At 39.6% G+C, this 27,531-nt stretch overlaps 1 protein-coding gene across 2 annotated transcripts in view; it reads right to left on the bottom strand.

The window, feature by feature from the left end:
• Nucleotides 1–21,233: 21,233 nt before the first annotated feature.
• The window catches only part of grm8a (glutamate receptor, metabotropic 8a), a 364,026-nt gene continuing 357,728 nt past the window's right edge, over nt 21,234–27,531 (bottom strand). The window contains exons 13-15 of one of the 2 annotated variants that reach the window (XM_088348707.1): nt 23,322–23,462; nt 23,151–23,256; nt 21,234–21,786 (exon numbers count right to left, since the gene is read on the bottom strand). In XM_088348707.1, coding sequence (XP_088204833.1) covers nt 21,737–21,786; nt 23,151–23,256; nt 23,322–23,462 — 297 coding nt within the window. In that variant the 3' untranslated portion in view covers nt 21,234–21,736. Of the gene's footprint in view, nt 21,787–23,146; nt 23,257–23,321; nt 23,463–27,531 lie in introns of both variants that reach the window. The other variant, XM_088348708.1, reaches the window with a different exon arrangement.

Genomic DNA, 27,531 nt, shown 5'->3' on the forward strand with positions numbered 1-27,531 from the left:
TCTCTCTTCCACCCCTTTTCTCCCACCCTCTCTCTCTTCCACCCCTTTTTTCCCACTCTCTCTCTCTCTCTTCCACCCCTTTTTTCTCCCACTCTCTCTCTCTCTGTCCCTCTTTCTTCCACCCCTTTTCTCCCACTCTCTCTCTCTCTCTCTCTCTCTTCCACCCTTTTTCTCCCACTCTCTCTCGATCTCTCTCTCTAATCTCTCTCTCTCTCTCTTCCACCCCTTTTCTCCCTCTCTCTCTCTCTCTCTCTCTCTCTCTCTCTCTTCCACCCCTTTTCACCCACTCTCTCTCTCTCTCTCATGACTTTTTATCTTTTGTTTCTCACGCTCTCTTTCTCTCTCTCTCTCTCGTGACTTTTTATCTTTTGTTTCTCACGCTCTCTCTTTTTCTTTATCCCTCTTTTTTCTTTTCTCTTGAATTTACTAGTCCGGCCCCCGACAGAATGTTTGTTCTATTGTGTGGCCCCTGAGTTAAAATGAGTTTGACACCCCTGTCCTAGTTCGTGTGTAAACATATCTCTAGCGCGCTAAGAACTCCGACGTTTTTATTGTTTAATATCTCATGCATTCATTCAATATGGTTTGTGTAAAGTGTAAAGAAGAGGTGAGCCATTTCTTTTGAAATGAAAGTGGAATAAGAAAGCCTGATGCTGTTGAGAAAATTGTTGGATCCCTTTTTTTCAGCCACTCTCTACCACGGAGGAGGACCTCTTGAAGGTCATCCTCCAAAAGTAAGTTAAACTCAACTTTATTTATCTTTATAGAGCATATTATTTTATTAAATGTTTATTTTTTTAGTAAAAACCAATACAGGTTACTTATTCAAGCCTTAAACATATTTATATAAACCTTAAACATACAAAAGCACTGAAGCAACTTACAAACAAATTCAACTTACGAACAATCGTCCGTCTCTATTACTGTATTGTGTTAGTATAGATTTAACTATTTTGAAGTTTTATCACCAAACCAAGTATGCTTAATGGTGTAGGCTTCATTTTTGTATTCATCTTGACAATTTTTTTATCGTTTTGATGAAGTTTGATACCTTAAAGTGACTAATTTCTTATATTAAAAACAAACCGCATTGCCATTTGCTTATTGGAGTTAATTAATAGCAGTTTTCTCATTAATTATTCCATCAATTTCAGTACAGTGTTTTGTGATTAAAAAGGTTTTAGTGACAAGTGTCTCGCACCTAATTAAATTTGTTGGACAAGACACTAGATACGGTCTAGTCGGGGAAAAGTACATTAATACTTCATCAGATAGAGATGTTGCTTTGGTGGAAACAATGATACGCTTAATTATGATTCAGTGCGTGTTTCTTCGATGTACTATCATCACAACATTTGCGCTTATCTCGCTCATGCAATGTGCAGATAAGGTAAACCGTTCTGGTGAGAATAGCAAACTCGTGTCTTTTTTTCTCGCCTGCCTGCAGGCTATTGTGCCAGCGCATCGGAAGACTTATTGTAGCAACCAAATTTTGCGACGGTCGCTGACCTGTAAAAATGTTAGTAAATAGACTTCTTGGTAAAAACATTTTTTTTCTCCCTATTCACCAGCAAGCTTTTAGCATTTAAATAAGTCTTTTTGCGGTTGTGGCAAGTGTTGATACCATCAGCGCTGACTGTCAGACCTGTTGACAGATTTCAGCCAAATACTCATTCGTCTCGATCATGACTCAATTGTATTTGTTGCTGCTGTAGGCTATAGCTTTCAGTAGCCTGGTGTTTTCAGTGAAATGCTGCCAAGTCAAGCGTGACCACTAGAGGGATTGAACAGATTCTCCAAAAGGGTCTAGTTTCCATTGAGATATTTCCACAGCCAGACATCTTCTGTTTCGCTCAGCTTCAGTAACTTCGTAGTTTCCAAAGAGTAAGGGTGGCTCTTGAAATTTTCGTATCATTTGATCCACGTCTATACAGGGTAGTATCAAACTATATGGATCTAATAACAAAGATGATAAGTTTATAACTACGATAATTACAGTACAAAGAATTTGGGTTTATTTTGAAATAACCACCATGCAAACTTGAATGGTATAAAAAATTATATGGATATTTCTTTCACAAGTGTTTAAGAAAAAAAACACTGACTTACAACGTAGTATACAAGTATGAAAATTCAAAAACACATCGATAGCAAAACTGAGTTTGATTGTGGTTTATTTAAGTATTGATTACAGAGTAAAACACACGGATAAAAACTTTGAGTTTTTCAGCTTCCTCCATTTCCGAACCTTTGATTCATTAACCCTCTATTTTTTTCGTTTCCATGTTCTCCCGCTTAGCGTAGATATCAACACGCGATGGCGGACAAATACACAGAAAACATTTAATGGAGCTTTTGGATTTAATTAAGAGCTGGGGGAACATCTCTGTTCAGCCACCGGCAGCACAATGAATCAATTTGATAGGTGTGCTACGTCGTTAGCTTCCATGAGTACTTCCGCAAACATTGCATTGCGCGTGACGTCACATGTCCTCTTCCTACCCAGAGGGATATGTTGCGGTTAAAAGAGAAGATCCGAATTAGTCATTATATGGGCAAGACGAGATTGGTCAAACAAAAACGCTTTTTTTTCCTGTACAAGAGTTGTTATACATTAAACACCATTGGAAATTATCAAAACATTGTATAGAATAAAGGGAAAATATGTGAATTGACAGGTATGTTATTAATAAAATAATCAAAAGCTACTTTTTAAAAACTCTTTTTATAGAAACTGCCTTTTCAGATCGGCTCGGCTCACTTTTCAGCACCAAAATGGCTCCTCAGATTTTTATGCTGCTCTAACGCACATATTGCCAATTATTATGTACAATTTTACACGGAAAATGCGGAAAACAGAGCAAAAAAGACCAAATTGGAAAAAAAAGAAGAAAAAAAAATAAAAAGAGAAAAAAAAGAGGGAAGAAGTAAGAAAGAAATAAATAAAATAAATAAATTAACAAAATGAATTAATAATAATTTAAATCAAAATGTTATTCTGATAAATTATAAAGCATATTTTTATCGGACCTGTTTTATACTAAGAAACTTCGCAGTCAAATAACTCAAACATCTGAAAAACACACAACACTACCAAATGTCAGTTCAATTTTTACTTTTCAGTGCAACAACAAATAAACTATGAAATACAAAGACTTTACTTTGTTTCAAATAAAAACCTAATCGTGAAACACATTCGTGTCATGAGCTCGCTCTCTACCGGTAACCAGCACCAATCACCTCTCTGCTCTGTCACTGCACCCTGATCTGTTCCACTTGTCTGCTCTCGTTTATCACCAGCTGTTCTGAATTCCCTGCCAATCAAGCTCCGTATTTAAAGCCCTGCCTTACAGCCTATCTTTGTCAGATCATCTGCAAAGCTACACCCGAAACCTGTTTGTCAGCGGTCACCAACCTTGTTGCTCGGTTTCCTCTTCGTTTCTATCTTTCAAGCCATCTTCCTTATAGGTAGTCCCAACTCTCCACTTCAAGATTTCTCTTCACTCCAAGTCCCTCTCTCCCGTTCCCCCCATCCCCAAATAAACGTTTTTAACGTGAAGCACTGGTGGTTCTTGTCTGTCTGATCCGTGACAATTAGTTCGAACAACACAGAGCACTTATATTAAATACCGCTACAAAAAAGATAAAATACTAAACAATATCAAGGATTTTTACATATTCGGCAAATTTAGAGTCAAAAACCAAGAATCCATGCGAAATACATATTGACCACATAACTTTTAGGTACAAAAGTTTGAACACATCTTCTGCACATACTTCAGGGTTTGTGCACCTTTTCATAGCAAATTCAAGCACTTTTTAAGGACTTTCAAGGCCAATTTTTCAATTTCTCCAGTTTCATTAAAAGAAGAAATCCCGTAAGATCATGTATTTTACAAATCCACAATAATATCTGTGATTCACAGATGCGGTTTTAATTTTGTGTGTACATTTATCAAGACATGATTTGTCGATCTCGAATAAATCGTGAATAGATTTGTGGATCTGAACAGTACGTGGGTAAATAGTTTTGAGACAAGTCTTTTAGAGGTGAAATTACGGTAATATGTATCTTGCACTTTCAGTAACAGGAAGTTCTTCCATTACAATTTGTCACGGTGAAAGGCTACCTTAATTTGTTGCATGGCCCATATTAAATGTCCATAGTTTCTACACAATCATCGGATTAACATACATTTCATAGTGGCCTATTTAGGTGTGGCTTGCACCTGTCCTTTTAGACGCGAACCATAGGGGGCGATGACGCTTTATTAGACAATTCCATATAAACTAATGCCAGCTACCATGAATCATTAATGAAGAAATACAACGGCTAAGCGAAGCCACCACAGAGCAGGGTCTGTATCATTTTTAAGCAGACTTGGCAACAATTTCAAGCATTAACACACAATTGAAATTCCAGCATTTTCAAGGATTTCAATCACCCTTACCGACCCTGATACTTATTAAGGTCCATAAGAAATGGATCTGTGGAGCTCCACAGATGCAACCCATGTCTTTGCACTTCTCTTCAAATAACAGGGGTTGATTTATGATCACTTAATTCCGCCGCTGTGGTAGATCATTAACAAAACAACATCTTAACATTGGCTTATTTTGAGGGATCTGCGATTTCACATGCAAGTCTCAAGCATTGCGTTTTCAGGTACGATATCAAGAGCGTAGATCCTTCACAGGAACTCAAGCTTGGGACCTGAGATGAATGTTTGGGTTATGAATCACGGCGGGCAGATGTCTGGAGGAGATCATTCACGCTACATGGTTGCGCTGATTGGACTCGGATTGGTAGTTTTTATGTAAACAAGCTCCCAGGACCCAGCGTACAATACGCCGGCGCCTTGGAGGCGGAGCGCTCTTTGACGACACATTCTGTCGAGTCCCACTGCGGGGAGAAATGTGTTTTTCTCACTGAGGGTTTTGATGTTCTCTGGGCACAGATTGACAGCCAAAGGCTGATTGCCAGCCTTCTACAGGAAATGAAAAATATCTTCAGCTCTGGATACTTCAACACAGAGTCATAAGTAGTCTTGTCACGATACTAATATTCTCACTTTGATTCCATTAGTCCAGAATTGGGGAAATGGTGTCGCGGGCCGATTTGGGTTCCAAAATTGGTCCGGGAGCCCTTGCCTGGAGACCTACCCAAATTTTCTCATTTGCATTTAGGAATAAATATACATGAAGACATCTCATTAGCTGCACCGCTTATCCTCAGTAGGGTCGTGGGGGTGCTGGAGCCCATCCCAGCAGTCATCGAGCAGTGGGCAGAGGACACCCGGACCTGGTAGCCAGCCAATCGCAGGGCACACAGGGACAGACAACTCGCTCGCCCATTCACACCTAGGGACAATTTGGACCGGCCAATCCACCTGAAATGCATGTCTTGGGAATGTGGGAGGAAACCGGAGTCCCCGGAGGAAACCCACGCAAGCACAGGGAGAACATATAAACTCCGCACGGTAGGTCGGGTAGCTGGATTTAAACCCACACAGGAGGTTCCCAAGACCTTAGAACTGTGCCACACACGCGCTAACCACTGCGCCGCCGTGCTGCCACATGAAGACATATATATATATATATCATTCAATTAGATATTTAGTTTTGTAGTATTTCTATGGTAATTTTTTTGTGTTTTTGTCATAATACTGTAGTCGTATTTTTGTGGTATTTCAGTAGTAATTCTTCTAGTATTTTTGCAGTATTATGGTAGTTGTATTTTAGTAGTGTTTGTGTAGTAGTTTTTCTGTAGAATTTTAAAAGTATTTCCGTAGTATTTCTTTTTAATTTTCAGAAATAATGCAAAATATACTAGGTCCTAAATTTGATACTTGGTATTTTTATAGTAGACATGGTACCATGGTAACAATGTTGGCACAAAAAAAAACATTCATTTTCAATTAGTAGTACTTTACTAAAATATTCTGTCACGTTTCCAATTTGTAGTAGTTTGTTTTTTTATAGTCTCATTTTTTGGGGGTTCTATATGAAACTGTTCTGTAGAATTTGAATTATTATTTTATTTGAATTATTTCAAAAAACTGTTCCCTTTTTTGTTCCATAATTATAGTGTTGAAAAGGAAAAGGATTAACAAAAAAGACAAAAGAAAAAGAAAAAAGAAAAACAATAAAAGGCAGGAAAAAAAAATAAGGTTTTGGATGTACCAGTAGCAGCAAAATGGCAGACAATCATGTCAACTCTAGATAAGCCTCATGTTATGTCAAACAGTGCAAATTTCTCAACCTACAACCATTAAAAATGCATTATTATATGACAGTTCTTTTATCTTTTGCTTATTATTTCGACAAAAATGTTTATCCTATAATCAATGAAATATTTTTACCGTTAAAAAGCTCTAAACAATATTTACTCAGACACAAAAATATTAGTCAGTTTATCTAAACGTGCTGTCCCGGAATTTGTAAATGTTCTACTTGTTGACCGCATTTTCTGTTTTTAATTATTATTGCAACCTGTGTCAAGCATGCAAGTATATAGATTTTTTTTACACACGCTTAAATAAACTGTATTTGAAGCAGTTCTTTTCTTAATTCCACCAATTTTACCAACTGAAAACCGAGAGCACGAGCATGATAGCTCTCTCTATTTCCTGATCCCTCATGTGTTGCGAGTCCCGAACAGCTTTGATAAAAGTGAGATAAAAGCACATGGGAGCTGTGGCTAGAAAAAAGGCTCTTTGAACTCAATCAGGCATTTTTAACATTTACTGAATAGAAAACGTATTATACTTTCAACTTTTTAAGAACTGTTGCTGAAAATACGTCACTGAGGGCGGCATTGGCTCAGGAGGTAGAGCGCTCGTCAAGAGGTCGCAGGTTTGATTCCCGGATCCTTCGTGTTATATGTCCAAGTGTCCTTTGGCAAGACACTGAATCCCTAATGCCCCCAATAAGCAGGTAGGCGCCTTGCATGGCTGACTCCCTATTGGTGTCTGAGTGTGTGTGTGAATGGGTAAGTGTGAAGCACATTGTAAAGTGCTTTGGGAGGTCTTCATTGACTTGAATGCGGACCATTTACTGAGAATTTTGTTGTCACTACCACATGATTTTTCTAGCTATATTCATTCAGTAATTTAATTATCACTGTGATAATTACATTATTCATTTTAGTTGTTGCAGCATGGCGGTGCAGCGGTTAGCGCGTGTGCGGCACAGTTCTGAGGTCGTGGGAACCTCCTGCGTGGGTTCAAATCCAGCTACCGGCCTTACTGTGCGGAGTTTGTATGTTCTCCCTGTGCTTGCGTGGGTTTACTCCGGGCACTCCGGTTTCCTCCCACATTCTAAAGACATGCATGTCAGGTGAATTGGTCGGTCCAAATTGTCCCTAGGTGTGAATGAATGAGCGAGTGATTTGTCTGTCCCCGTGTGCCCTGCGATTGGTTGGCAACCAGTTCAGGGTGTCCCCTGCCCACAGCCCGGAGATGGCTGGGATGGGCTCCAGACCCCCAGCAACCCTAATAAGGATAACCGGTACAGCTAATGAGATGAGATGAGATGAGATTTTAGTTGTTGTAAATGCACAGCATGTATCCATTTTAGTGAAATATTTACTTGCTGATCAGTGTACTTTCAAGCAATAGCCTTAACACATACGTGTGAAGACTCAGCAATATGCAGTACTAATCTTGTTCAGGGAGTTTCTGTTTGTTTGCTTTGTGATGTGAGGTCTGAATTCTAAATGTGTCTGTAATGCTGCAACCTTTTAACTATAAGAGAGGGGTGGAAATATTTTTGCATGCCTTTAGTGGGAGAACGCGTCTCTATCAACTGGTCCAGAGTGCACTCTGATTTTTACCTTCATTTTGAAACTTTGTAGTAAAGATCGCCAACTGCTTTGCTTCTCTCCAGCTCTATTTTTCTAACATCCGAATATTCTGGTCCCAGAAGAGAACACACAGTGAGGCATCGAAATGTCTTTTGTCTTTAGAACACAAAAAATGACACGTCATACCATTAATGTGTATCACCCTGAAAAAAACAATAATGAAAAAAAACTCACATCGTATGAAATGTTCATTATTTTTGGGGGATTTTTGAAAGATGAGGCAACCCTAGTCACCGTTAACAGAAAATGAGTCAACTGTTGACAGGCTCAATCTTACCCGCTTTTATCCTCCGTGCCGGCATCAAAGTTGACATTCATCAAAGCGAAAGGGTGAAACGAGTGCAGACTGTTGTCGAGCGTTTGCTACCGCACTGCTTGACGGGCACAACCAGCTTTTGTGCGTCAACGGGATGAGACGACAAAAGACCGCCAGCGACAGCGTCGCGGGGTTCGGGGGGAACCATTGGGTGCAGACGGACGGAGCGAAAGGGAGCAGTGGGGCCTGTCAAACTATTAACATCATGGCGTGAGCCTTCGGGCTCCTGCGACACCGGAGACGAGTAGACATATTTAGCATCGTGTTGTAAACACGCCTGTCCACGCGCTCACCTGCCACACCTCATAAACTGTTGATCTCACCGGAGCTGTTCAATCCTCGTGAGCGGCAAACATGCAATTTAACACTGCCTATTAGATTTATATGGACATTATTTTCTAGGCTGAAGCACCCCTGCGACCCTAGTGAAGAAACGAGGTTCGGAAGATGAATAGATTAAATTATGTTCTGCTTGTTATTGTTTTATTGACTGGCAGCACGCTGGGGACTAGTTCGCACATCCACCTTACCAGTTCAGATGTCCCGGGTTCGATTTAAGCTACCGACCTCCCCGTGCGGAGTTTGCATATTCTCCCCGTGCCTGCATGGGTTTTTTTCCCCGAAAACCTAGTTATGAGTGCGTGTGTGAACGGCTGTGTGCCTATGTGTCCTGTTATTGGTTAGCAGTCAGTTCAGGGTGTCCTCTGCCTACTGCCAGATGTCAGCTGGGATGTGCAGAAGTCCTGAGTCCTGTGTGACCAGGGTTGGGTAGGGTTACTTAAACTTGATTACTTTTGATTACTTTTGGATTACTCCAATACCAAATATGCTAATAAAAGACAAAAGAAAGTAAATATGAATACAATTACTAAATTTTGTGCAGGCTTGGGGAGTAACGGAACACACGGAACGGCAAAAATGATGTTGGCAAGCTGTTTGCATTTATTTTCATTTTGTTTATGTCGCATTTTATGTTAGTTTTGCCGGAGATCAAAGAGATCAAAGCCAGGCGAGAAAGCTTATCACGTGTTGTGAGTGATAATTTTTTTCATATTTAGTTTCTTTTGTCTTGTATTAGTATATTTGGTATTGGAGTAATCCAAAAGTAATTGAAAGTAATCAAGTTAAAGTATCCCTACCCAACTCTGTGTGTGATCCAGGTGAAGATGAACAGTTTTGAACATAAATGAAGGTTTTATTGACACCGGAACAATCGCGTTGAACATGAATCTTAACCCGTGCCCGTGGAATATATATCCCAGAATGAAAGAAAACAAAAGAATCCACTTCAACATCAGCTATAGCATTTCAGCGTGGAGAATGGTCAACTGCAGCCCACTAAGTTACAGAGATGATAACCTAACAACTGGCCATTGCGGAAACATTGATAGCTGCAGTTCGAAGAGATATGGAATCCCTACGTTGAGTACACAACAAGAAGTGCACAGAGACCAAATTGTTTTATTTGGTGAGCTTGTATTTTTGAAGACTTGGCAGGAGAGGTGGTTAGAGTAGCCAAAAATGTTACTCAAATAAAAGTACTCTTACTTCAGAAAGTAGTCATCCAAATAATTACTTGAGTAAACATAAACAAGTACTTAGTGAAAAAAAAAAAGAGTAACTGTAGAAACGTCTTATTTCTTGATTTGTTTTTATTAAACAACCAGTCAACTAGACTATCAAAGTCCAACAATAAATTACATATGATTTGAAATAGATTAAAATAATCAAGGAAAGTTCAAGTACTTTAATAAACAACTAAATACTACTCGTATAAATCTCAAGTAGCACAATTTAAGCCCTGGGACTTTGCTCTTTTTACAAGGCTCTGCAGGCAAAACAACAAGCTAGCCCCAGGGGCTTTATGTTGAAAGACCTATATTGGACCAGAAGATAAAATGTTGCGAGGGGCAAACAATTAAAAGTCCTATACAAACCTAATAATGAACGCAACACATGCTATATGTATCTATTTTAGCCTACAATAAAAAAGTTGGATGCAGTAGATTCTGTGGAAAATGACATGACTACTCTGTTGCATGATACTGCCTTAAGTTTAACTTTGTTACTAGGTTGATGAATTACAGAAAGTTTGGTTTAATTAAAGTAAACCAACATAGAAATCCAACTTTTGTTGTCATTATTCTTTTGAGGATTGGGAAAAAAACCCATCATGTATTTATAAAAATGAAGTAGCCTTTCTAAAAATAAAGTAAATAAATTGCATTATTACTGTTTACGTTTGATTTTTGTGCATTTTTTTTCTCTTTTTACCTTTGGGGTTCATGGCAGATCACACACACACACGCCGGTTTGCTGTCTGCACGGCTCCTTTAAAAGGCTTGAGCCACACAGCCCGGCTCTCAGTGAAAGCATCTACTCAGGGGTCACAGAAGAGGAGAGGAGAAGACAACAAGCAAAAGGGGAATGCAATTTACTTGAGAAACGGGTTCAATGTAGCCCAATGTAGCAAGGTACACAGATCTAATATAAAAGTTAAAAGTATAGTGAATTAAAAATACACAAAATTTCTCAAAAGTTACCGTATTTTCCGCACTATAAGGCGCACCTAAAAGCCTTTATTTTTTTCAAAAGCTGACCATGCGCCTTATAATACAGTGCGCCTTATTTATGGATCAATTTATTTTCTTTCCAACTAACTTGCAGCCGCCGACTCGATTTTCCCCCGAACGCCAAGTAGTACGCGGTGTATGCTGGGATTTATTTACCGGCGTTTCATTGGCTAACCAGTGTGTCAATCATCATTTGATTTAATCACTATTGGCTAAAGTTATTCGGAGGTCAAGGGGCGGATCCTTTTTATCATTTACAGGCTGGCATTGGCTTAAACTGCAAAACAAAGCCTGCAATTGGCCAAAACAACGGTGTATGCTGGGATTTATTTACTGGCGTTTCATTGGCTAACCAATGTGTCAATCATCGTTTGAATTGATCACTATTGGCTAAAGTTATTCGGAGGTCAAGAGGCGGATCCTTTTTATCATTTACAGGCTGGCATTGGCTTAAACGGCAACACAAAGCCTGCAATGGGCCAAAACAACGGTGTATGCTGGGATTTATTTACCGGCGTTTCATTGGCTAACCAATGTGTCAATCATCGTTTGAATTGATCACTATTGGCTAAAGTTATTCGGAGGTCAAGGGGCGGATCCTTTTTATCATTTACAGGCTGGCATTGGCTTAAACGGCAACACAAAGCCTGCAATTGGCCAAAACAACGGTCTATGCTGGGATTTATTTACCGGCGTTTCATTGGCTAACCAATGTGTCAATCATCATTTGAAATGATCACTATTGGCTAAAGTTATTCGGAGGTCAAGAGGCGGATCCTTTTTATCATTTACAGGCTGGCATTGGCTTAAACGGCAACACAAAGCCTGCAATTGGCCAAAAAAGATGAATGTTTATGGCACGTGGCTGACGGCATAGAGAAAGCATTTTTTTCTATTCTGTATTTGAAATTATTTTATTCTCCTGGATTTACTACCCTCACGGATATAAGAGGACATTGGCTGCACATTATTATGAACACAACGACTTCGGTGAGCTACTTCGGGTTTTATATTGTCCCTGTATCTTGTTTCAGACTGAACTCGATGTTTCTGTGATAAGCGGTGCAGATAATGGATGGAATGGAGTGTCTATTTTTAAATTAAACTCAATTCCAAGTGTTTATTGTCATATGCACAGTAAAGTTGCGAGCGAAAAAGAAAATAGAAACTAAGGAATGGTTGGCATTTCTTGAATCCCAATACTTGAACCTTCCCAATGATGAAACGATGCATTTGAGTGACATCGTACGGACACCGCATCCGCACGTGTTCTCGACACGTATTTGCGTCTTTGCAAGCTTCGGGAATGTTAAGGGGGTAAGAAGTTGGACTTAACTATCTGACTGTGTTGTCCACGTTCCCATTGTAGCGCCTTATAATCCGGTGCGTCTTATCTATGTCAAAAATTGGACCAAAAACTATTTTTTCGGGGTGCGCCCTATAACCCGGTGCGCCTTATAGTGCGGAAAATACGGTACTCAATTTAATGTAACGGAGTAAATGTAACTTGCTACTACCCACTTCTGCCTAGCAAATGGCTCAATCATTGCCATGTTTCACCATTGTCAGAAGCTCACCCTTTCCATTAATTTAGCTAAGCAATTACACAGGAGTCAGGGTTAGTAGCGCCTTATGAATTATTAAAATATATTGTGGGGTGTTTTTTTTTTGTTATGCCGGGCTGGAGTCTGGATGCATATGATTGAATTATTTTCGAACAATAAACCCCAACTGATATGAGAGGAGCTGTAAAGGACCTTTTTTACTGGCTGACGCCATCTCCTGGCTTGTGTCATTATTGCAGCGTCTCTCAAGCTCCTTTTGTTGCACGTGCAAGTATGTGCATTTCTTACACGAGCACGAGAATTAACACTTCTTTTTGCATCTTCCTTGGGTTTTCGGGTGGTGTCTGGACCATACTTGAAGAAAGCCTCTTCTTACTTTGACCATTATCATGCTAGGCTAACAAACAGAAACAAAACAAAAACATAGGGACGAGCAAGACATCAATCCCCTTCAACCCCTTCATTCCTCTTGCTTGATGTGTTCTGCAGGCCTGAACAGCTTTGCTAATAGTAAACTAAAAGCAGATAAATGCTGTAGGAAATAAAGCATATGAACTCTTTGAGCTCGGTAGGGCAATGGCAACACATAGTTAAAAGAAAAATATTCAACTTTCGACTTTTTAAGAACCCCTCACTGATGCTACCCGCCTTTAAAATAAAGTTAACAGTAAGGACAAATTCATTATTTAACTAATTTGGAAAAGTAGGAACCTTAACATAAAAAAATTAAAAAATATATGTTGAATTTTTTGCCCAGCCTTAATGTCATGCACCGTGTTTTTTCTGATATGTACAGTGGCTTGCGAAACTATTCGCCCCCCTTGAACTTTATGACCTAGACTTCAAACATAAAGATATAAAAATGTAATTTCTTGTGAAGAATCAACAATAAGTGGGACACAATCATGAAGTGGAACACACTTTATTGGATATTTTAAACTTTTTTAACAAATAAAAAATGAAAAAGTGCACGTGCAAAATTATTCAGCCTCAGCACTTTCAGTGCAACAAACCCTGTCCAGAAGTTCAGTGAGGATCTTTGAATGATTCAATGTTGATCTAAATGACTAACGATGTTAAATGGAATCCACCTATGTGTAATCAAGTCTCTGTATAAATGCACCTGCACTGTGATAGTCTCAGAGGTCTGTTTAAAGCGCAGAGAGCATCATGAAGAATGAGGAACACACCAGGCAGGTCCGAGATGCTGTTGTGGAGCAGTTTAAAGCTGCATTTGAATACAAAAAGATTTCCCAAGCTTTAAACATCCCAAGGAGCACTACCCAAGCAATAATATTGAAATGGAAGTAGTTTCAGACCACTGCAAATCTACCAAGATCGGCCGTCCCCCTAAACTTTCAGCTCATACAAGGAGAAAACTGATCAGAGATGCAGCAAAGAGGCCCATGATCACTCTGGATGAATTGCAGAGGTTTAGAGCTGAGGTGGGAGAATCTGTCCATAGGCCAACAATCAGTCGTATACTGCACAAACCAGGCCTTTATGGAAGAGTGGCAAGAAGGAAGCCATTTCTTAAAGATATCCATAAAAAGTGTCATTTAAAGTTTGCCAAGGGCTACCTGGCAGACACACCAAACATGTGGAAGAAGGTGCTCTGGTCAGATGAGACCAAAATCGAACCTTTTGGCAAAAATACAAGACGTTATGTTTGGTGTAAAATTAGCAGAGTCCATCACCCTCAAGACACCATCCCCACTGTCAAACATGGTGGTGGCAGCATCATGGTTTGGGCCTGCTTTTCTTCAGAAGGGACGGGGAAGATGGTTAAAATTGATGGGAAGATGGATGGAGCCAAATACAGGACCATTCTGGAAGAAAACCTGATGGAGTCCACAAAAGAACTGAGACTGCAACAGAGATTTGTCTTCAAGCAAGACAATGATCCAAAACATAAAGCAAAAGCTACGATAGAATGGTTCACCAAAAACATATCAAGGTGTTAGAATGGCCAAGTCAAAGTCCAGACCTCAATCCAATTGAGAATCTGTGGAAAGAACTGAAAACTGCTGTTTACAAACGCTTTCCATCCAACCTCACTGAGCTCGAGCTGTTTTGCAAGGAGCAATGGGCAAAAATATCAGTTTCTCGATTTGCAAAACTGAACGAGACTTGCAGCTGTAATTGCAGCAAAAGGTGGCGCTACAAAGTATTAACTTAATGGGGCTGAATCATTTTGCTCACCCACTTTTTCCTTTTTCATTTGTTAAAAAAGTTTCAAATATCCAATAAAGTGTGTTCCACTTCATGATTGTGTCCCACTTATTGTTGATTCTTCACAAGAAATTTCAGTTTTATATCTTTATGTTTGAAGTCTGAAATGTGGCAATAGGTCACAAAGTTCAAGGGAGCCAAATAGTTTCGCAAGCCACTGCATATCTTGTCAAGTCGAGCAGAACTTATAATATAAAACATTTCATTTTCAGCCAAAGTCTTTATGACGCTGACATTCACAAAAGTCTACGTCAAGGTGCAGTCGAATGACTCCAGATGCTATCGCCCACGATATGGGAAACGGCATCCATATGCAGATAATGCAAATTTCTACAAAATCCGGTTTAGAGCTTGCCACATTCATCCCTTCCGCAAGCTTATTTGCCAGGTTTAGACTGACTTTCAAACAATTAGCATTCCTGCACAGATTTCACTAACCTTTCACTATAAAAACGTGGATAGCCGATGGCATTTGCGACACGCTGTGTAAGGAAATGCTTTCATTTACATTGTAAATTGCTTCGTAGCTGTGAAGGGTCGCAGCGGTCGAGTTGAGGTAGAGGACAGCTCGCATGTTTGCCCTCTTTGTGACTTCTTGACTCACAGTACAGTTCCCCAAAAGCGCCTCCCACGTGTTAGTGCATAAATTGCATAGTAGACTACAAACAAACATATTATGTCGAAGCTTAAAAATGCTGATTTTCTCATGCTGCACCTAATTCGTCATAGCAAGAAAAGTACAGTGGAACCTTGGTTTTCGAAAGCCTCTCAGTTCGTACAAATCTGAGTTCGACCAAAAATTTCGTGAAATTCTTGCTTCACTTTTCGGTCAAAAATTCGGAGTTTGAACACAGGTAATGCTTGAGTGCATATGCTAGGGTGCGATGCTGAGCGGCATACGGGTGTAGATCGCCCCCACCCCTCGTGACCAACTGTTATCACGTGCGCACTTGCCTCTTTTTGCTTTAATATCGGTGAACGGAGTGTTTTAGCCCTTAACTATGCCTCCGAAGAAGGTCGGTGCAAGCAGGACAGGTGAAAAAAGAAAAGTTGTTCGTACAACTATTGCCTTTAAGAAAGACATAATAGCTAAATATGAAGGAGGTGTGCGAGTTTCCGATCTTGCTATGGAATACAGCATGCCCCTTCTGCTGACCACCACAAAGGTAAGAAATCCTATTCATAATTCTTTTCTTTATCTTTTTTTTTTTTTACACGTTCGTGTTAGCGTAATCGTCGTATTGACGATTACGATAACGCAAACGTACGATTAGCCTGGGTTAGCTCTATGATTACGTTGAACATTCAGGTAAACATTCAGGGTGTTGGAACTGAGCCCAAAATTCAGGGTGTTGGAACGGAGCCCCCTTTCCAATGAAGTGCTAGCCACTTGTGGTGCTGAATAACTTGTAAACGACCTGATTTTTTTAATTTTTACACGTTTATGTTAGCGTAATCTTTCGTACGGAAGATTAAGATAACGCGAACGTACGATTAGCCTGGGTTAGCTTCATGTTTACGTTAAACATTCATGGTAAACATTCAGGGTGTTGGAACGGATTAAAACGATTTACATTATTTTTAACGGTAAAAATGATTTCGGTGATTGAACAAATCGGTTCTCGAACAGGGTTCTGGAACGGATTATGGTCGAGAACCGAGGTTCCACTGTACCTGAAAAAGTCTTAAGAGGAGATTTGTAGGATCTGTAGCGGACAATTGCAAAACATGCACAAACAAACCAAATGGCATGCCGCCAGACACTCTAATCACATTCACAAATACAATTTAGGGGGTATTATGTTCCCTTTCTGCAGTTTTATCTGTGACTCGTTTTAATTAAGTGGGACATTACTTTCATTCACTCTTTGTTTTGTGTTTTTCACCCTATTAGTTTGGCCTAATCTCAACGTCGCGCAGACCAAGTTGTTGAGGACGACAGCTCGAAAACATAACCATATTTTTTTTCAAATATCGCCCATTTTTTTCAGGCTTGATGTGAGCTCAATGAGTTTCCCGACCGATGCTTAAAAAGGATACGTCTAAAACCTCCTCAACAGCGGATTTGACCGTAGCCAATTATTTAAGCATTATGAAATATATTTATTTAATTTTTCTTTCCACTTCTAAATCGCTGATTGAGCACACTTTTGTGTGATAATCGTGTGTAAAACTGGATGTGAGTGGCCTTATGCACGTTTTTTTTTTCAGTTCTGCTTGAACACACCCCATACATTTGAATATCTTTATTTCAGGGAATTCATTGACTAACCAATGTGTCAATCATCATTTGATTCCGTCACTACTGGCTGAAAATACCTAGAGCCAAAGTAATTTATCTGTGATTTTTCATCACAGGCCCTCAAAGGCTATTGAATGCTGATGACTGTTGAGAGTGGTGTCAATCAAAAGGTCCATGTTGAAAATCAGCTTACCGGTTTGTTTACATGGCGGAACAGACGTATAACCACAAGGATCGTCAAACGATGGGGAAATGCTTTTAGGAATTTTTTTTTAAATTTGAAAACATTATCATGTGTGGCGGCCTTCCTGTGCAGAATTTGCATGTGCCTCCGTGCTTGTGTAGGTTTCCTCCGGGAAATCCGGTTTCCTCCCACATTCCAAAAACATGCATTTCAGGGTAATTGGCCGGTCGAAATTGTCCCTAGGTGTGAATGAGCGAGTTAATTGTCTGTGTCTGTGTGCCTTGCGACTTGCTGTCAACCAGTTCAGGGTGTCCCTTGACCACTGCCCAAAGATAACTGGGATAGGCTCCAGCAAACTCCTGAACCTACTGAGGATAAGTGGTGCGGATAATGGATGGATGGATGGGTTATCATGTGTTTGGATTCACTGGACAGTCGTGAATGTAACAGGACCATGTTTGCGGAGATTCATGTCATCAGCAGACTACAATAATGGTGATATATGCTGGCTTTATTGTTTTCAGGCATCTTGTTTCAGACTGAGTGTGATGTTTTTGTGATGAGTACATTTTTAAATGGTCATCATGTTTAGAGTTTAAGCTTTCCAGTGATATGTGCCATGATGTATTTCAGTGACTGGTGCCATCCTATAGATACATCTTTGCTTATCAACATTCTGACAGCCCGGAGAGTTTGGTGAGTCAGTCTTAGGGGTTCGGTGTAGCCTCTGCCGTGGATGTCAAGACTCATACCAATAAGCAAATGCAGGCCTCGCTTGGCCATCACTGGCTGCAGATGATCACATGACATTTCTGGGTCAATCACAGTTGCGTGGAATTTAGCAAGCTCAGGTGTTATCCAGCGTGTGAATGTCATTGTAGTACATTGCGTTCTTTATATTTCTTTCCGTACTACGTCGAGCAAAAAAAGAACGTGGTCGGACGAATATGTGTGACCTGAATTCTCATTTAACCTGGAACAGGATGGGAGTCAGCGTCCTCTCTACGTGATTTGTTATGTCAAGTTGAGGAACTCTGGCCTCGCACCAGCATAACTAAAGGAACACTTCGAAAAGCTGCATTGAAATGGGATATATAGAGTAAGAACACAATGCATTTTGAATTCAATTGAAGACAGCGAATATGAATGATATGCTGTTATAAACTTTTTTGACTGTTGCAGGTTTAAGGCGTCATTGCTGCCATGCACTTTCTGGACACATTTCAACATGTTACCTATTGTTCTCTTTAATGATGTTCACTATGTTTGAGTACTGGTAACTAATGCTAAATCCATTGCACCCTGGTCATCCTGGAAGGGATATTGCCACTTGTGAGGCCCCTTCTCAAGTTTTCTTTTCCTCATGCTGAAGTTTTGAGTTTTTCCTTGCCCGCTCTTTGGATTAAAATCAGGCGATGGTGTAATTGGAATCCTGTGCAAGTCCTTTGAGACATCTTGTAATTAAGGGCTATACAAATACATGTGACTTGACTTAATAAGGCTACTCTCCCTGGTCCTGGATTTGAACCCATTAGCAAACGGATCCTCACAGCATTGTATGAAGTTGCAAATCAGGGCAAGACACACGCCGTTGGCAAAACACTTTAGCTATTTCCAACAAACCATTTAAAAGTCATTATTTATTTTTTTTCAACAACATTTGTTTCAACATATCTTATCGAGCGATCCTTTTCAGTGATGCTGGACATAGAAGCACAAAAAGGAAAATACTTCACTGTAAAAATGGCATGAGAGTAGTACTTTCCAAGAGGAAGCCACGCATACGGTCTCTCTAAAGCAACAGCAGAAGTCACACTGATTAGCAGTTCTATTACTTATTTGTGAGTTTACACCCTTTCTTGGTTTTTTTCTGCAAAGTTCAGTTTTACACCAGTAGATAAACAACATGACTTGAATGTGAAAAAAATACATTTTATTTTATGGTTTGGTGAATGTGAAAATGAAATTGGTGGTTTGGTTCTTCAATATAGTTGAGAACCACCATTGGATTATTGTACAGTTGGAAAATAAATCCGTCTGTGCAATAACCTATGCAGCCCTTTGAGACTCTTTATAATTAAGGGCAATACAAATAAAAATGACTTGACTTGTTCCAGTCTCAGGTCTTTTGCAGTCTCCCACAGGTTTTTCTTCCACCACAATCCTTTATTTAGTTTCATTCATCCCCCCATCAATTTTGAACCATCTCCTTGTCCTTGCTCAAGAAAAACAGGTCCAAAACATGTGGCTGCCAGCACCATGTTTGACAGAGGGGATGGTGTGTCCATAATTTTTAGCGGTGTTTTCGTTAGACCAAACATATCATTTTGTATTGTAGCCAAATTAAAATTTTGATTTCATGAAACCAAAGCGCCTTCTTCCACATGTTGTGTGTTTCCCAGGTGGCAAACTATAAGCCTAATGCACTGCTGGCACTATCCGCATGGATTGTCCATCACACTCCTTCTTTCTTTTGCTATTCAGGGATTTAAACAAAGTGCCCTGCTTGCCCTGCTTTGAATAATGAGGAGCACTTCTATGTAGATTAACATCATGGAAAAAGGCTACTGAAGAAATGTAATCTACATCAATTGATGTCTGATTATGCTCTGCAACAACCGGTAACGTATAGGATTGACTTCCTAATGTAAGTCTTTTTCAGGACATTGACAAATTTTCTCTAAAATGTACACATTTTAAAGCAGTGGGGGTAACCCGCTTCTTGAGGGCCGCATGTCCTGCATGTTTTTGATGGTTTTCATGCCTCAACTCAGGAAGTACAATTTATCAGCTTGGTCATCGGAATAATCTGAGTTAAATAAGAAAAAAATCCCAAAACATGCCGGACATGCTGCCCTCGAGGACTGGTTACTCACCATTATCACAATTAACTTCAAAATAACAAACTACAACAAAGTAATCAAGAAATTGATATTAATCCAAAATAAGTAGGCTCATTAAATTCCCTGTTTTTCTCCAAAATGGGGAGCACTTGCCAGCCTTTTTTGCCATTTTGACACATTTTTGAAGGCTTACAGAACATTTACTTGTGTAACTATATGGGCCTGTAACCTGCTGGCAACCAGTTTAGGTTGTTTCCTGCCCACTGCATGAATATTATGCTGGGATGGTTTCCAGAACGCCCTGCGAACCTTAGTAAGTATTATATGTATACCGCAGCCATATCCCCCTAGTGGGAGGTGGCTAGAGTCATTTCTGGCTCTTTTTGGTAGATTGATACAGAGGAGGGGGTTCCCAGCCCCCTCACTCAACCCAACTGAGGTGTTGGGAGTCATTAGGTGACCAAACCCTCCAATTCCAACCCCTAATGCTGAACATCAAGCAGCGAGGCAACGGGTACCAATGTTTAAGTCTTAGGTAAGACTCGGCCGAGGCTTGAACCACAACCTCCAAGTCTCGGGACGGGCGCCATACCCTCAAGGCCTTAGTAAGTATAAGCGGTGCAAAGAATGGATGGAATGACTATATAGGGGAAAGCTTCTACCATCGTCTTTCGTTAGAAAAAAATTATGTCTCTATCGTTTATCATTGTTCAGTAAACAACAGCGGAATGTTTCTTGACTACTCGTTTCCAAGAAAACATCCGAGAAATACAGATTTTTGTAAAATGATGCATTTCAAGCGGAATTTTCATTTTTTTGACATTTCTGAAACCTCCATTGCTATCCATAAACAACACAAGTGCATTGCTTGCAAAACAACAGTTTATTACGAGCACACTGAACTGATGCATGGACTTGGCTAGAACATTTCAGCGCCCAATGTTTCCGATGAACTGATGACATGAGTTTGGTCACCATGACGTTCACGTTTCCTCAGGTGACCGCATTCCTACGGGCGATCATGTAACGTCTTCCGGCTCCGACCAAACAACGACATTCAAAAGTTGACTTCCAGTATTTGTCCATGCCTTTCGACTCTCACCTCACTATGCCTACTTGCCGTATGAAGCCGCCAATACACACTCATTCGCTAGATATAGGAAGTGAGCTTCCTCGATGTGTGGACAAAGATCTGATCAAAGCTACCCCTCTAATGGTGATTTACCATCCTGAAACCATACCCAGAGGCCGGATACTTACCAAAGAGCAGCGCCCAACCCTTTATAAAATGTTTTGAAAATACAATGATGAAAACTTATTTTTACATTTTGGCACTAAGGGACAATGCTTTTGCACACATATTCATACGTTATGTCATTGATAACATAGATAACAAAAAAGAGCAGTCGGAGGATTTGCAAAAAAACATTCCTTTTATTATAAATAAATCTCCTTTTGGTATAAAAAGCGGCATGCGTCAACCAACGGTGTGTTACAGATTCACAACCCAGTTAGCCAAGACAGTGGGAGGAAACACACTCATCTCAGTATGCAAGGACATATCATCGACAACGATGAGACAAGAATGAAAAAATTGCCACAACCACAAAAGTACTAACAATTAGAGAACAACAAACATGTTTAGAGTCTCATAGTTTTTTTCCTTTCTTTTTTCAAACTCCCAATAACTATTTTCGGCTCTTATGCATACGAACTCTACATAATTTCCCTGTATATTTTTTTTCATCCATTTTGTTTGTGGGTACTCAACATTGACTTTGATTTTGCTCTGTTTTTTTTGTTTCAAGCAGCAAACGAGCTGTAACTGGTCCCCCTAGGTTTAATGATACAAAATGTCTCATGCTTGAATTCTGCTTGACGGTGCCTTTTTTTTTTTTTTTGAGATGCATTTCCTGTTCAGATGGCGTGGTTGCTGTAGCTGACGTAGGTCATCTTAGTGGATGAAGCTGCACAACGCAAGGAAATAGACTTTTAGCACTTGGCACTCACCCCGCCCCCTTTCATTCTTCTGTAGAAAGTAGGGCTGCAACTAACAATTATTCTAATAATTATTCAATCCGTCGATAGTTTTTTTTGGGTGAATGGAATTGTATTTTTAAAACCATCCACTTATATTTTTCCTCCTTTATTCAAATATTGACGTTTGGAACGGATAGAAAAACAGAGCACATGAGAAGAGAATATTCTATAATAATTAAAAAATTAAAATCCAACACTAAACAAAAAAAATATAAAAATGTATGCTATACACCTGCAAATATATAAATGCGAAAAAGAAAGGATACATTAGGGGAGAAGGCAAGTACTTTGTCTGATGTGTGCTAATAGTTTGTTTTCTTTTATTAATTAATGATTAATGGTTTTATTTATTTTATCTTTTTCTGTGCCTACATAAAAAGCGACAAAAAACAACCTTCTAAACTAGAGGTTGCTTGGGCGTATCTCTTTAAAGCTGTTTGCTTAACTCCTTGCCTTGCAGGCAAAGTTTTATGTCATTGTGTTGCCCTTTTGTTCTTTAATAAACCAGTGACTGCATTTACTATGTAGTACAAGGCTACAAATGGGTTTGAGTTCATTAGGAAATGTTTGACATACGTTTTTTTGGTTGATTTGGTCTTAAAGTCGAAAAGTGTAATGAAATAATTCTACATTCGGGTTTCCTGCGTCATTTCAGGTTCCGCCAGCTCAACATAAACAAAGATTCAGACAATTATTGACATGACTGTTGCATGTCCAATCCATCTCCATCCATCTTGAAGGATTAACAATGTCGTACATTTCTAAACGTGTTTATATGATGTGTAAACAACTGTATCTTGTAATAGTTTAGACGAATGCAAAGTTTACGCACTTTATTTTTGAGAACTTATTGGTACATTGTCTCAATACATTGTCGTCTACTGTTGCAGTTTTCACCATCCAGAGAAGGGAATTAAGGCTTCAGTAACACGTCCCTTGTGGTCACTGTCATTTTTTGGTGGTTTAGCTCTGTGTCATATAGATGATTGTACATTAAATGTTTTTTACAGCACTTTGAAGGGCATTTCGGTGTCTGAAAAGTGTTGTGTAAATAAATTCGGATCAAGGAATATGATCTCGGAGCACCCTCTGCCAGACCAAAGTGCTGCTACAAGCTTATTGCTGAATCAAGAGGTAATTAAAAGCCCTCATTTACATTTAATCAAACTAAGTGACACAATTAATCGACTATTAAACTAATTGCCAACGCTTTCAATAATCGTTTTATAGAATCGTTGTTTGCAGCCCTAGTAGAAAGTTTTCACGAAAAAAAGTAGGTTCGCTTACTCACTGTTGGTCTCCATGCTCTCACACAACTCTGTCTTCACTTCCCCGTTCGGCCGGTCGCCCCCCTTTTGAGACAGCTTCCCAGACATGGTGGCGGCGGTCACGATGGCCTGAGTTGGTATCATTCATGTTAAGACTGTTCCACGCTTGCTAAGGCTTGAGTGCAAAATTTTACCTTAAAACTGCGTTTGCGTTTGGGCACGTTCTGCTCGGGGTGAAAGAGAATGATGTAGACCTTAGGCATGTAGAGCATCCCCAGGGAGACGGAGGCTGACAGACTGAGCGAGATGGTCAGGGTGGTGGTTTGGATGTACATCTATAATGTGCAGGAAGATACAAAAAAGATTGATCTTGAATTGAATTGTCTTTATTGTCATTGAACAATGGAACAAAACAAGATTAGACATGGCATTCCACAGAATAAAGGAATAAATACTATATAGAATAGAATAGAATAGAATAGAATAGAATAGAATAGAATAGAATATACCTTTATTGTCATTGTTACAAAATGGGTTTACATATTGTGACAACGAAATTGGGCATGACACTCCAGTTTCACACATTCACAGTGAGGTAAAAAGCCAAGAAGATGAAGGAACAGAGAAGATAAGGTTATAAAACAAGGAGGATAAGGCTATAGTTATAATTTACATGATATTTACACAAGAAATGTCGGCATGTAGGATGTTACATACAGTTGGTATCGTAATACAGTTGGTAAAGAGAAAAAATGAGATAAAAGACTGTCAGGATATGCTAAAATATTTACAACGTAGTGCTTAAAGACTGGCCTAAGTATTAATAACAGTGCGACGGAAAGTAATGCATCGTAACCAGAGTAAAATGAAAAGTAGTGCAATAACATTTAACAGCAACAAAAAAATACACAAAAAGTCACAAGATATATATATTTTTTACAGTGTTGGGGGCTTGTTTAGGGTGGTGATGTCCTGCTAGTCCTTGTTTTAAGGGACCATTATTTTCATTTAAAGATAGATTGATAGGTGGTGTGCTAGAACCTGAAATTAGCTTCCTCTAAAAGACTGGATGCCATAAACAAAAACAAAAATCAGGTAGCAAGGCCAGAGTTGGTTAATGCCTTCTTCCCCTAGCCATACGAACAGGGTGTGGCAAACAGTACTTCACTGCGAGAACAGGCCCAGAAAGGGTCAAGGGCTAGTGTCTTCGTCACCTGGACAGAAAACCCAAGGAACATTCTCCCCGCCGCTGGGACAGAAAACCCTGTGCATTCGAAGGACCTTCTACAGGCCGCAGAAACTAGGACCGGTGCTTTTTTAATTTTTTTAATATGAACACTTGTTTTGTTATTGAAGGCGGTGGCGTGAGACCCGAATCTAATAAATCAAACCAGTGCGCCCTTTAAAACAGTGCGCTAAATGGGTGTGGAAATACGGTACAATAATGAGCCTTTTTAATTTAACATTGACTATCGGCAAGCAATGCTTAAGCTTCATCTCGTTTCTTCTTGTTTTTTTCTTTTCTCCGCTCAGCTCTTGTTGGCATTTCGAGGAGTGCTCCCTCTAAGCTGCGCGCGTGCGTACTACTCGCACAATCTCGGCGCACAAGAAAATCTAGCCAGCGCACAAAAATGAGGGCTCAAAATTACTCATTGAGAAGCGACTTAAGCCAAAGTTACAGTGCATGAAGGTAAAAATACATGGGTCCCCTGACGTTGTGTCCTAAATGCGGTATTTTGAAGTCGAATCGAAGTAGAACGAAGTTGAGTAAAGTTAGTAGAGTTTGTCGGGAACCGGCTTCTTCGGCTCGGCTCACTAAAAGGAACCGGCTCTTTCGGGTCCTAAACGGCTCTTCGGGTTGTTTTTGCTTCTTTAATCCCAACATGACCAAATATTATGTAAAATTATGCACAAAATGACCTAAAGGAAGGGGGGAATAGAACAAAAAGAAAAAAATAACAAAATTAAAAACTAGTCAAAAACTGAAAAAAAAGAAACAAAAGGAATAGAAAAAAAGAAGGAAACATTTAGAAAAAAGCCAGAAAAAAAAGAAAAGAAAGAAACGTAGGAAAAAAGTAAATAGAGAACAAAAAGAAAAAAGTAACAGCTCAGAAAAAATAAACACAATGAGATTTTTTTAAAGGAATCAAAAAAAGAAGTAGAAAAAAAAAACACTGAAAAAATAATAATAAGTTTGTGTTGCATTCAAATAACTTCCAATTTTATCAAGTGAATCGTGTTGCCAACATTGTACTTCCACTAAAAAAATGTGATTAAATACAGTTCTGTATCTTACAACCGACTAAATAAGCCCCCAAAAATGTTAATATTATGCAACAAAATATATCAGGAAATAAAAAGAAATGGATATCTTGTGAAACAATTGTAAGAACAAACGACGTTTGTAGGCCATATACAACCTTTGCAATAGTACATGAGTCAATTCATTCAAAACAGAAAACTAATTTTGCATTGCCGGAAACTCAGCAAAATGTAACTTGATGTCAAGTTTTGGACATGTTTGATAATGAATTATCTTGCCACACTTGGGATTATGGTTGCTCACTGTTGTTTCAAGCGTTGCTCACCGACTTTGTGTGAACACTCAGACCCGTGGAAAATTACAGGGAACATTGGTTTCGAGGCCATGTTCGCACAGTTGTTCACTAAATTGCAAATAAGGCATAATCGAACTTGTTTAACTATATTAGCGCATATTATTAACACTTTTAACACTTTACACTTTTTTTTCACTACCCTGATTTCTTTTGGTGCCCTCCTGGGCACTTGACGCCCTACGCAGTGTGAGGTATGTGCATTCGCGGGGCTACGGCCCTGGTAGGGAGCCATTACATTTGCGAACTACACATTACTACTCACAATGGAAAAAAGGTAGGAAGCCCCTTATTTACGATTGAAGCCTGAAAATATTTTTCTGTGTATTGTAAATATCTCAAAGAGAATGTTTGGCCACCACTTGTGTCATTATGCCAAAGTGATAGGAGACAGCATGAAAGATTTGAAGTGGCAGAGTCAAAAGTGTAGATGGGATCTATTTGAATTGGCTGTGGCGTTTCCCTAATAAAAGCTATTCAATCTCAAGAACTCTTCAGTGAATTCAAGCAAAACAAAAATAATTCCCACCAGCATGTGCAAGACGGAGAGATTGCTCACTTTTACTGGACTGCAGAGCGCACCTGATTAAAAGCCTCATGCTAGAATTTAAGAAGGAAGCTAGTATTTCGTCTTTATATACCTCACTGGGCAGCACGGTGGCGCAGTGGTTAGCGCGTGTGCGGCACAGTTCTAAGGTCTTGGGAACCTCCTGTGTGGGTTCAAATCCAGCTACCGGACATACTGTGCGGAGTTTGTATGTTCTCCCCGTGCTTGCGTTGGTTTCCTCCGGGCACTCCGGTTTCCTCCCACATTCCAAAGACATGCATTTCAGGTGGATTGGCCGGTCCAAATTGTCCCTAGGTGTGAATGAGCGAGCGAGTTGTCTGTCCCTGTGTGCCCTGCGATTGGCTGGCAACCAGTTAAGGGTGCCCTTGCCCACTGCCCGATGATTGCTGGGATGGGCTCCAGCACCCCAGCAACCCTACTGAGGATAAGCGGTGCAGCTAATGAGATGAGATGAGATAAACCTCACTGGATTTTAAGCCGCAGGCTTAAACACCCATGAAATTGAACAAATTAGCATCAATTTCTTACATTTAACTGTGTGAAGGAATTTAGCATTGACGACTTTGGCTGCAGAACACCAAATGCACCACACCTGAATCCCTTTTTAGCTGCATCGTTTTTAGTTCTGCTCAGAGTTGTTTACGTCATGTGATTTCGGATCATCTGGGCATTCAAGATGGAAATTACAAAGACAAGCACATATTCACTACTGTGGAGAAAAGTGCCAGATATTTGTGTGTTGTTGTCATAGGCAGTTGCTGCGGTATTGGACCTAATTGCATTTGCTTGTTATCGTTCCTCAAGGATGAAGAAAACTGCAGTGACTTGATATTGACGCAGTAAAGAGAAATCTAGCATTTTTATGAATAACTTCCACTGCTGTTCAATATAAATGTATACATTGAGAACTTGATTTGTGGGTGAAAAGGTAAAATTATCACGAGTACATTGTAAATATTTAATACAACACTGCCAAAGTTTCAATTCTGCTTCTGTTATGTATTATATAATGTTGGCAAAAACATGGACTGATTTCTCTTGAAGGGCGTCGTACATGTTTTCAGATGTCACTGCGGTGCTTTGCATGCGCCGTGGAAAAGAGCATTTTGCTGTTTTTCCTCAGTACCACAAAAAAATGAAATAAGCAAAACTGTAATGCCTCGGTGTCTATAGTATATCAAAAATGTAGCGGCTTGTAGTACGGAATTTGTGGTGTTAATA

Source organism: Urocampus carinirostris, chromosome 11 (assembly GCF_059441175.1).
Source record: "Urocampus carinirostris isolate Australia breed hairy pipefish chromosome 11, RoL_Ucar_1.0, whole genome shotgun sequence".
In the NCBI taxonomy this organism is placed as follows: Eukaryota; Metazoa; Chordata; class Actinopteri; order Syngnathiformes; family Syngnathidae; genus Urocampus; species Urocampus carinirostris.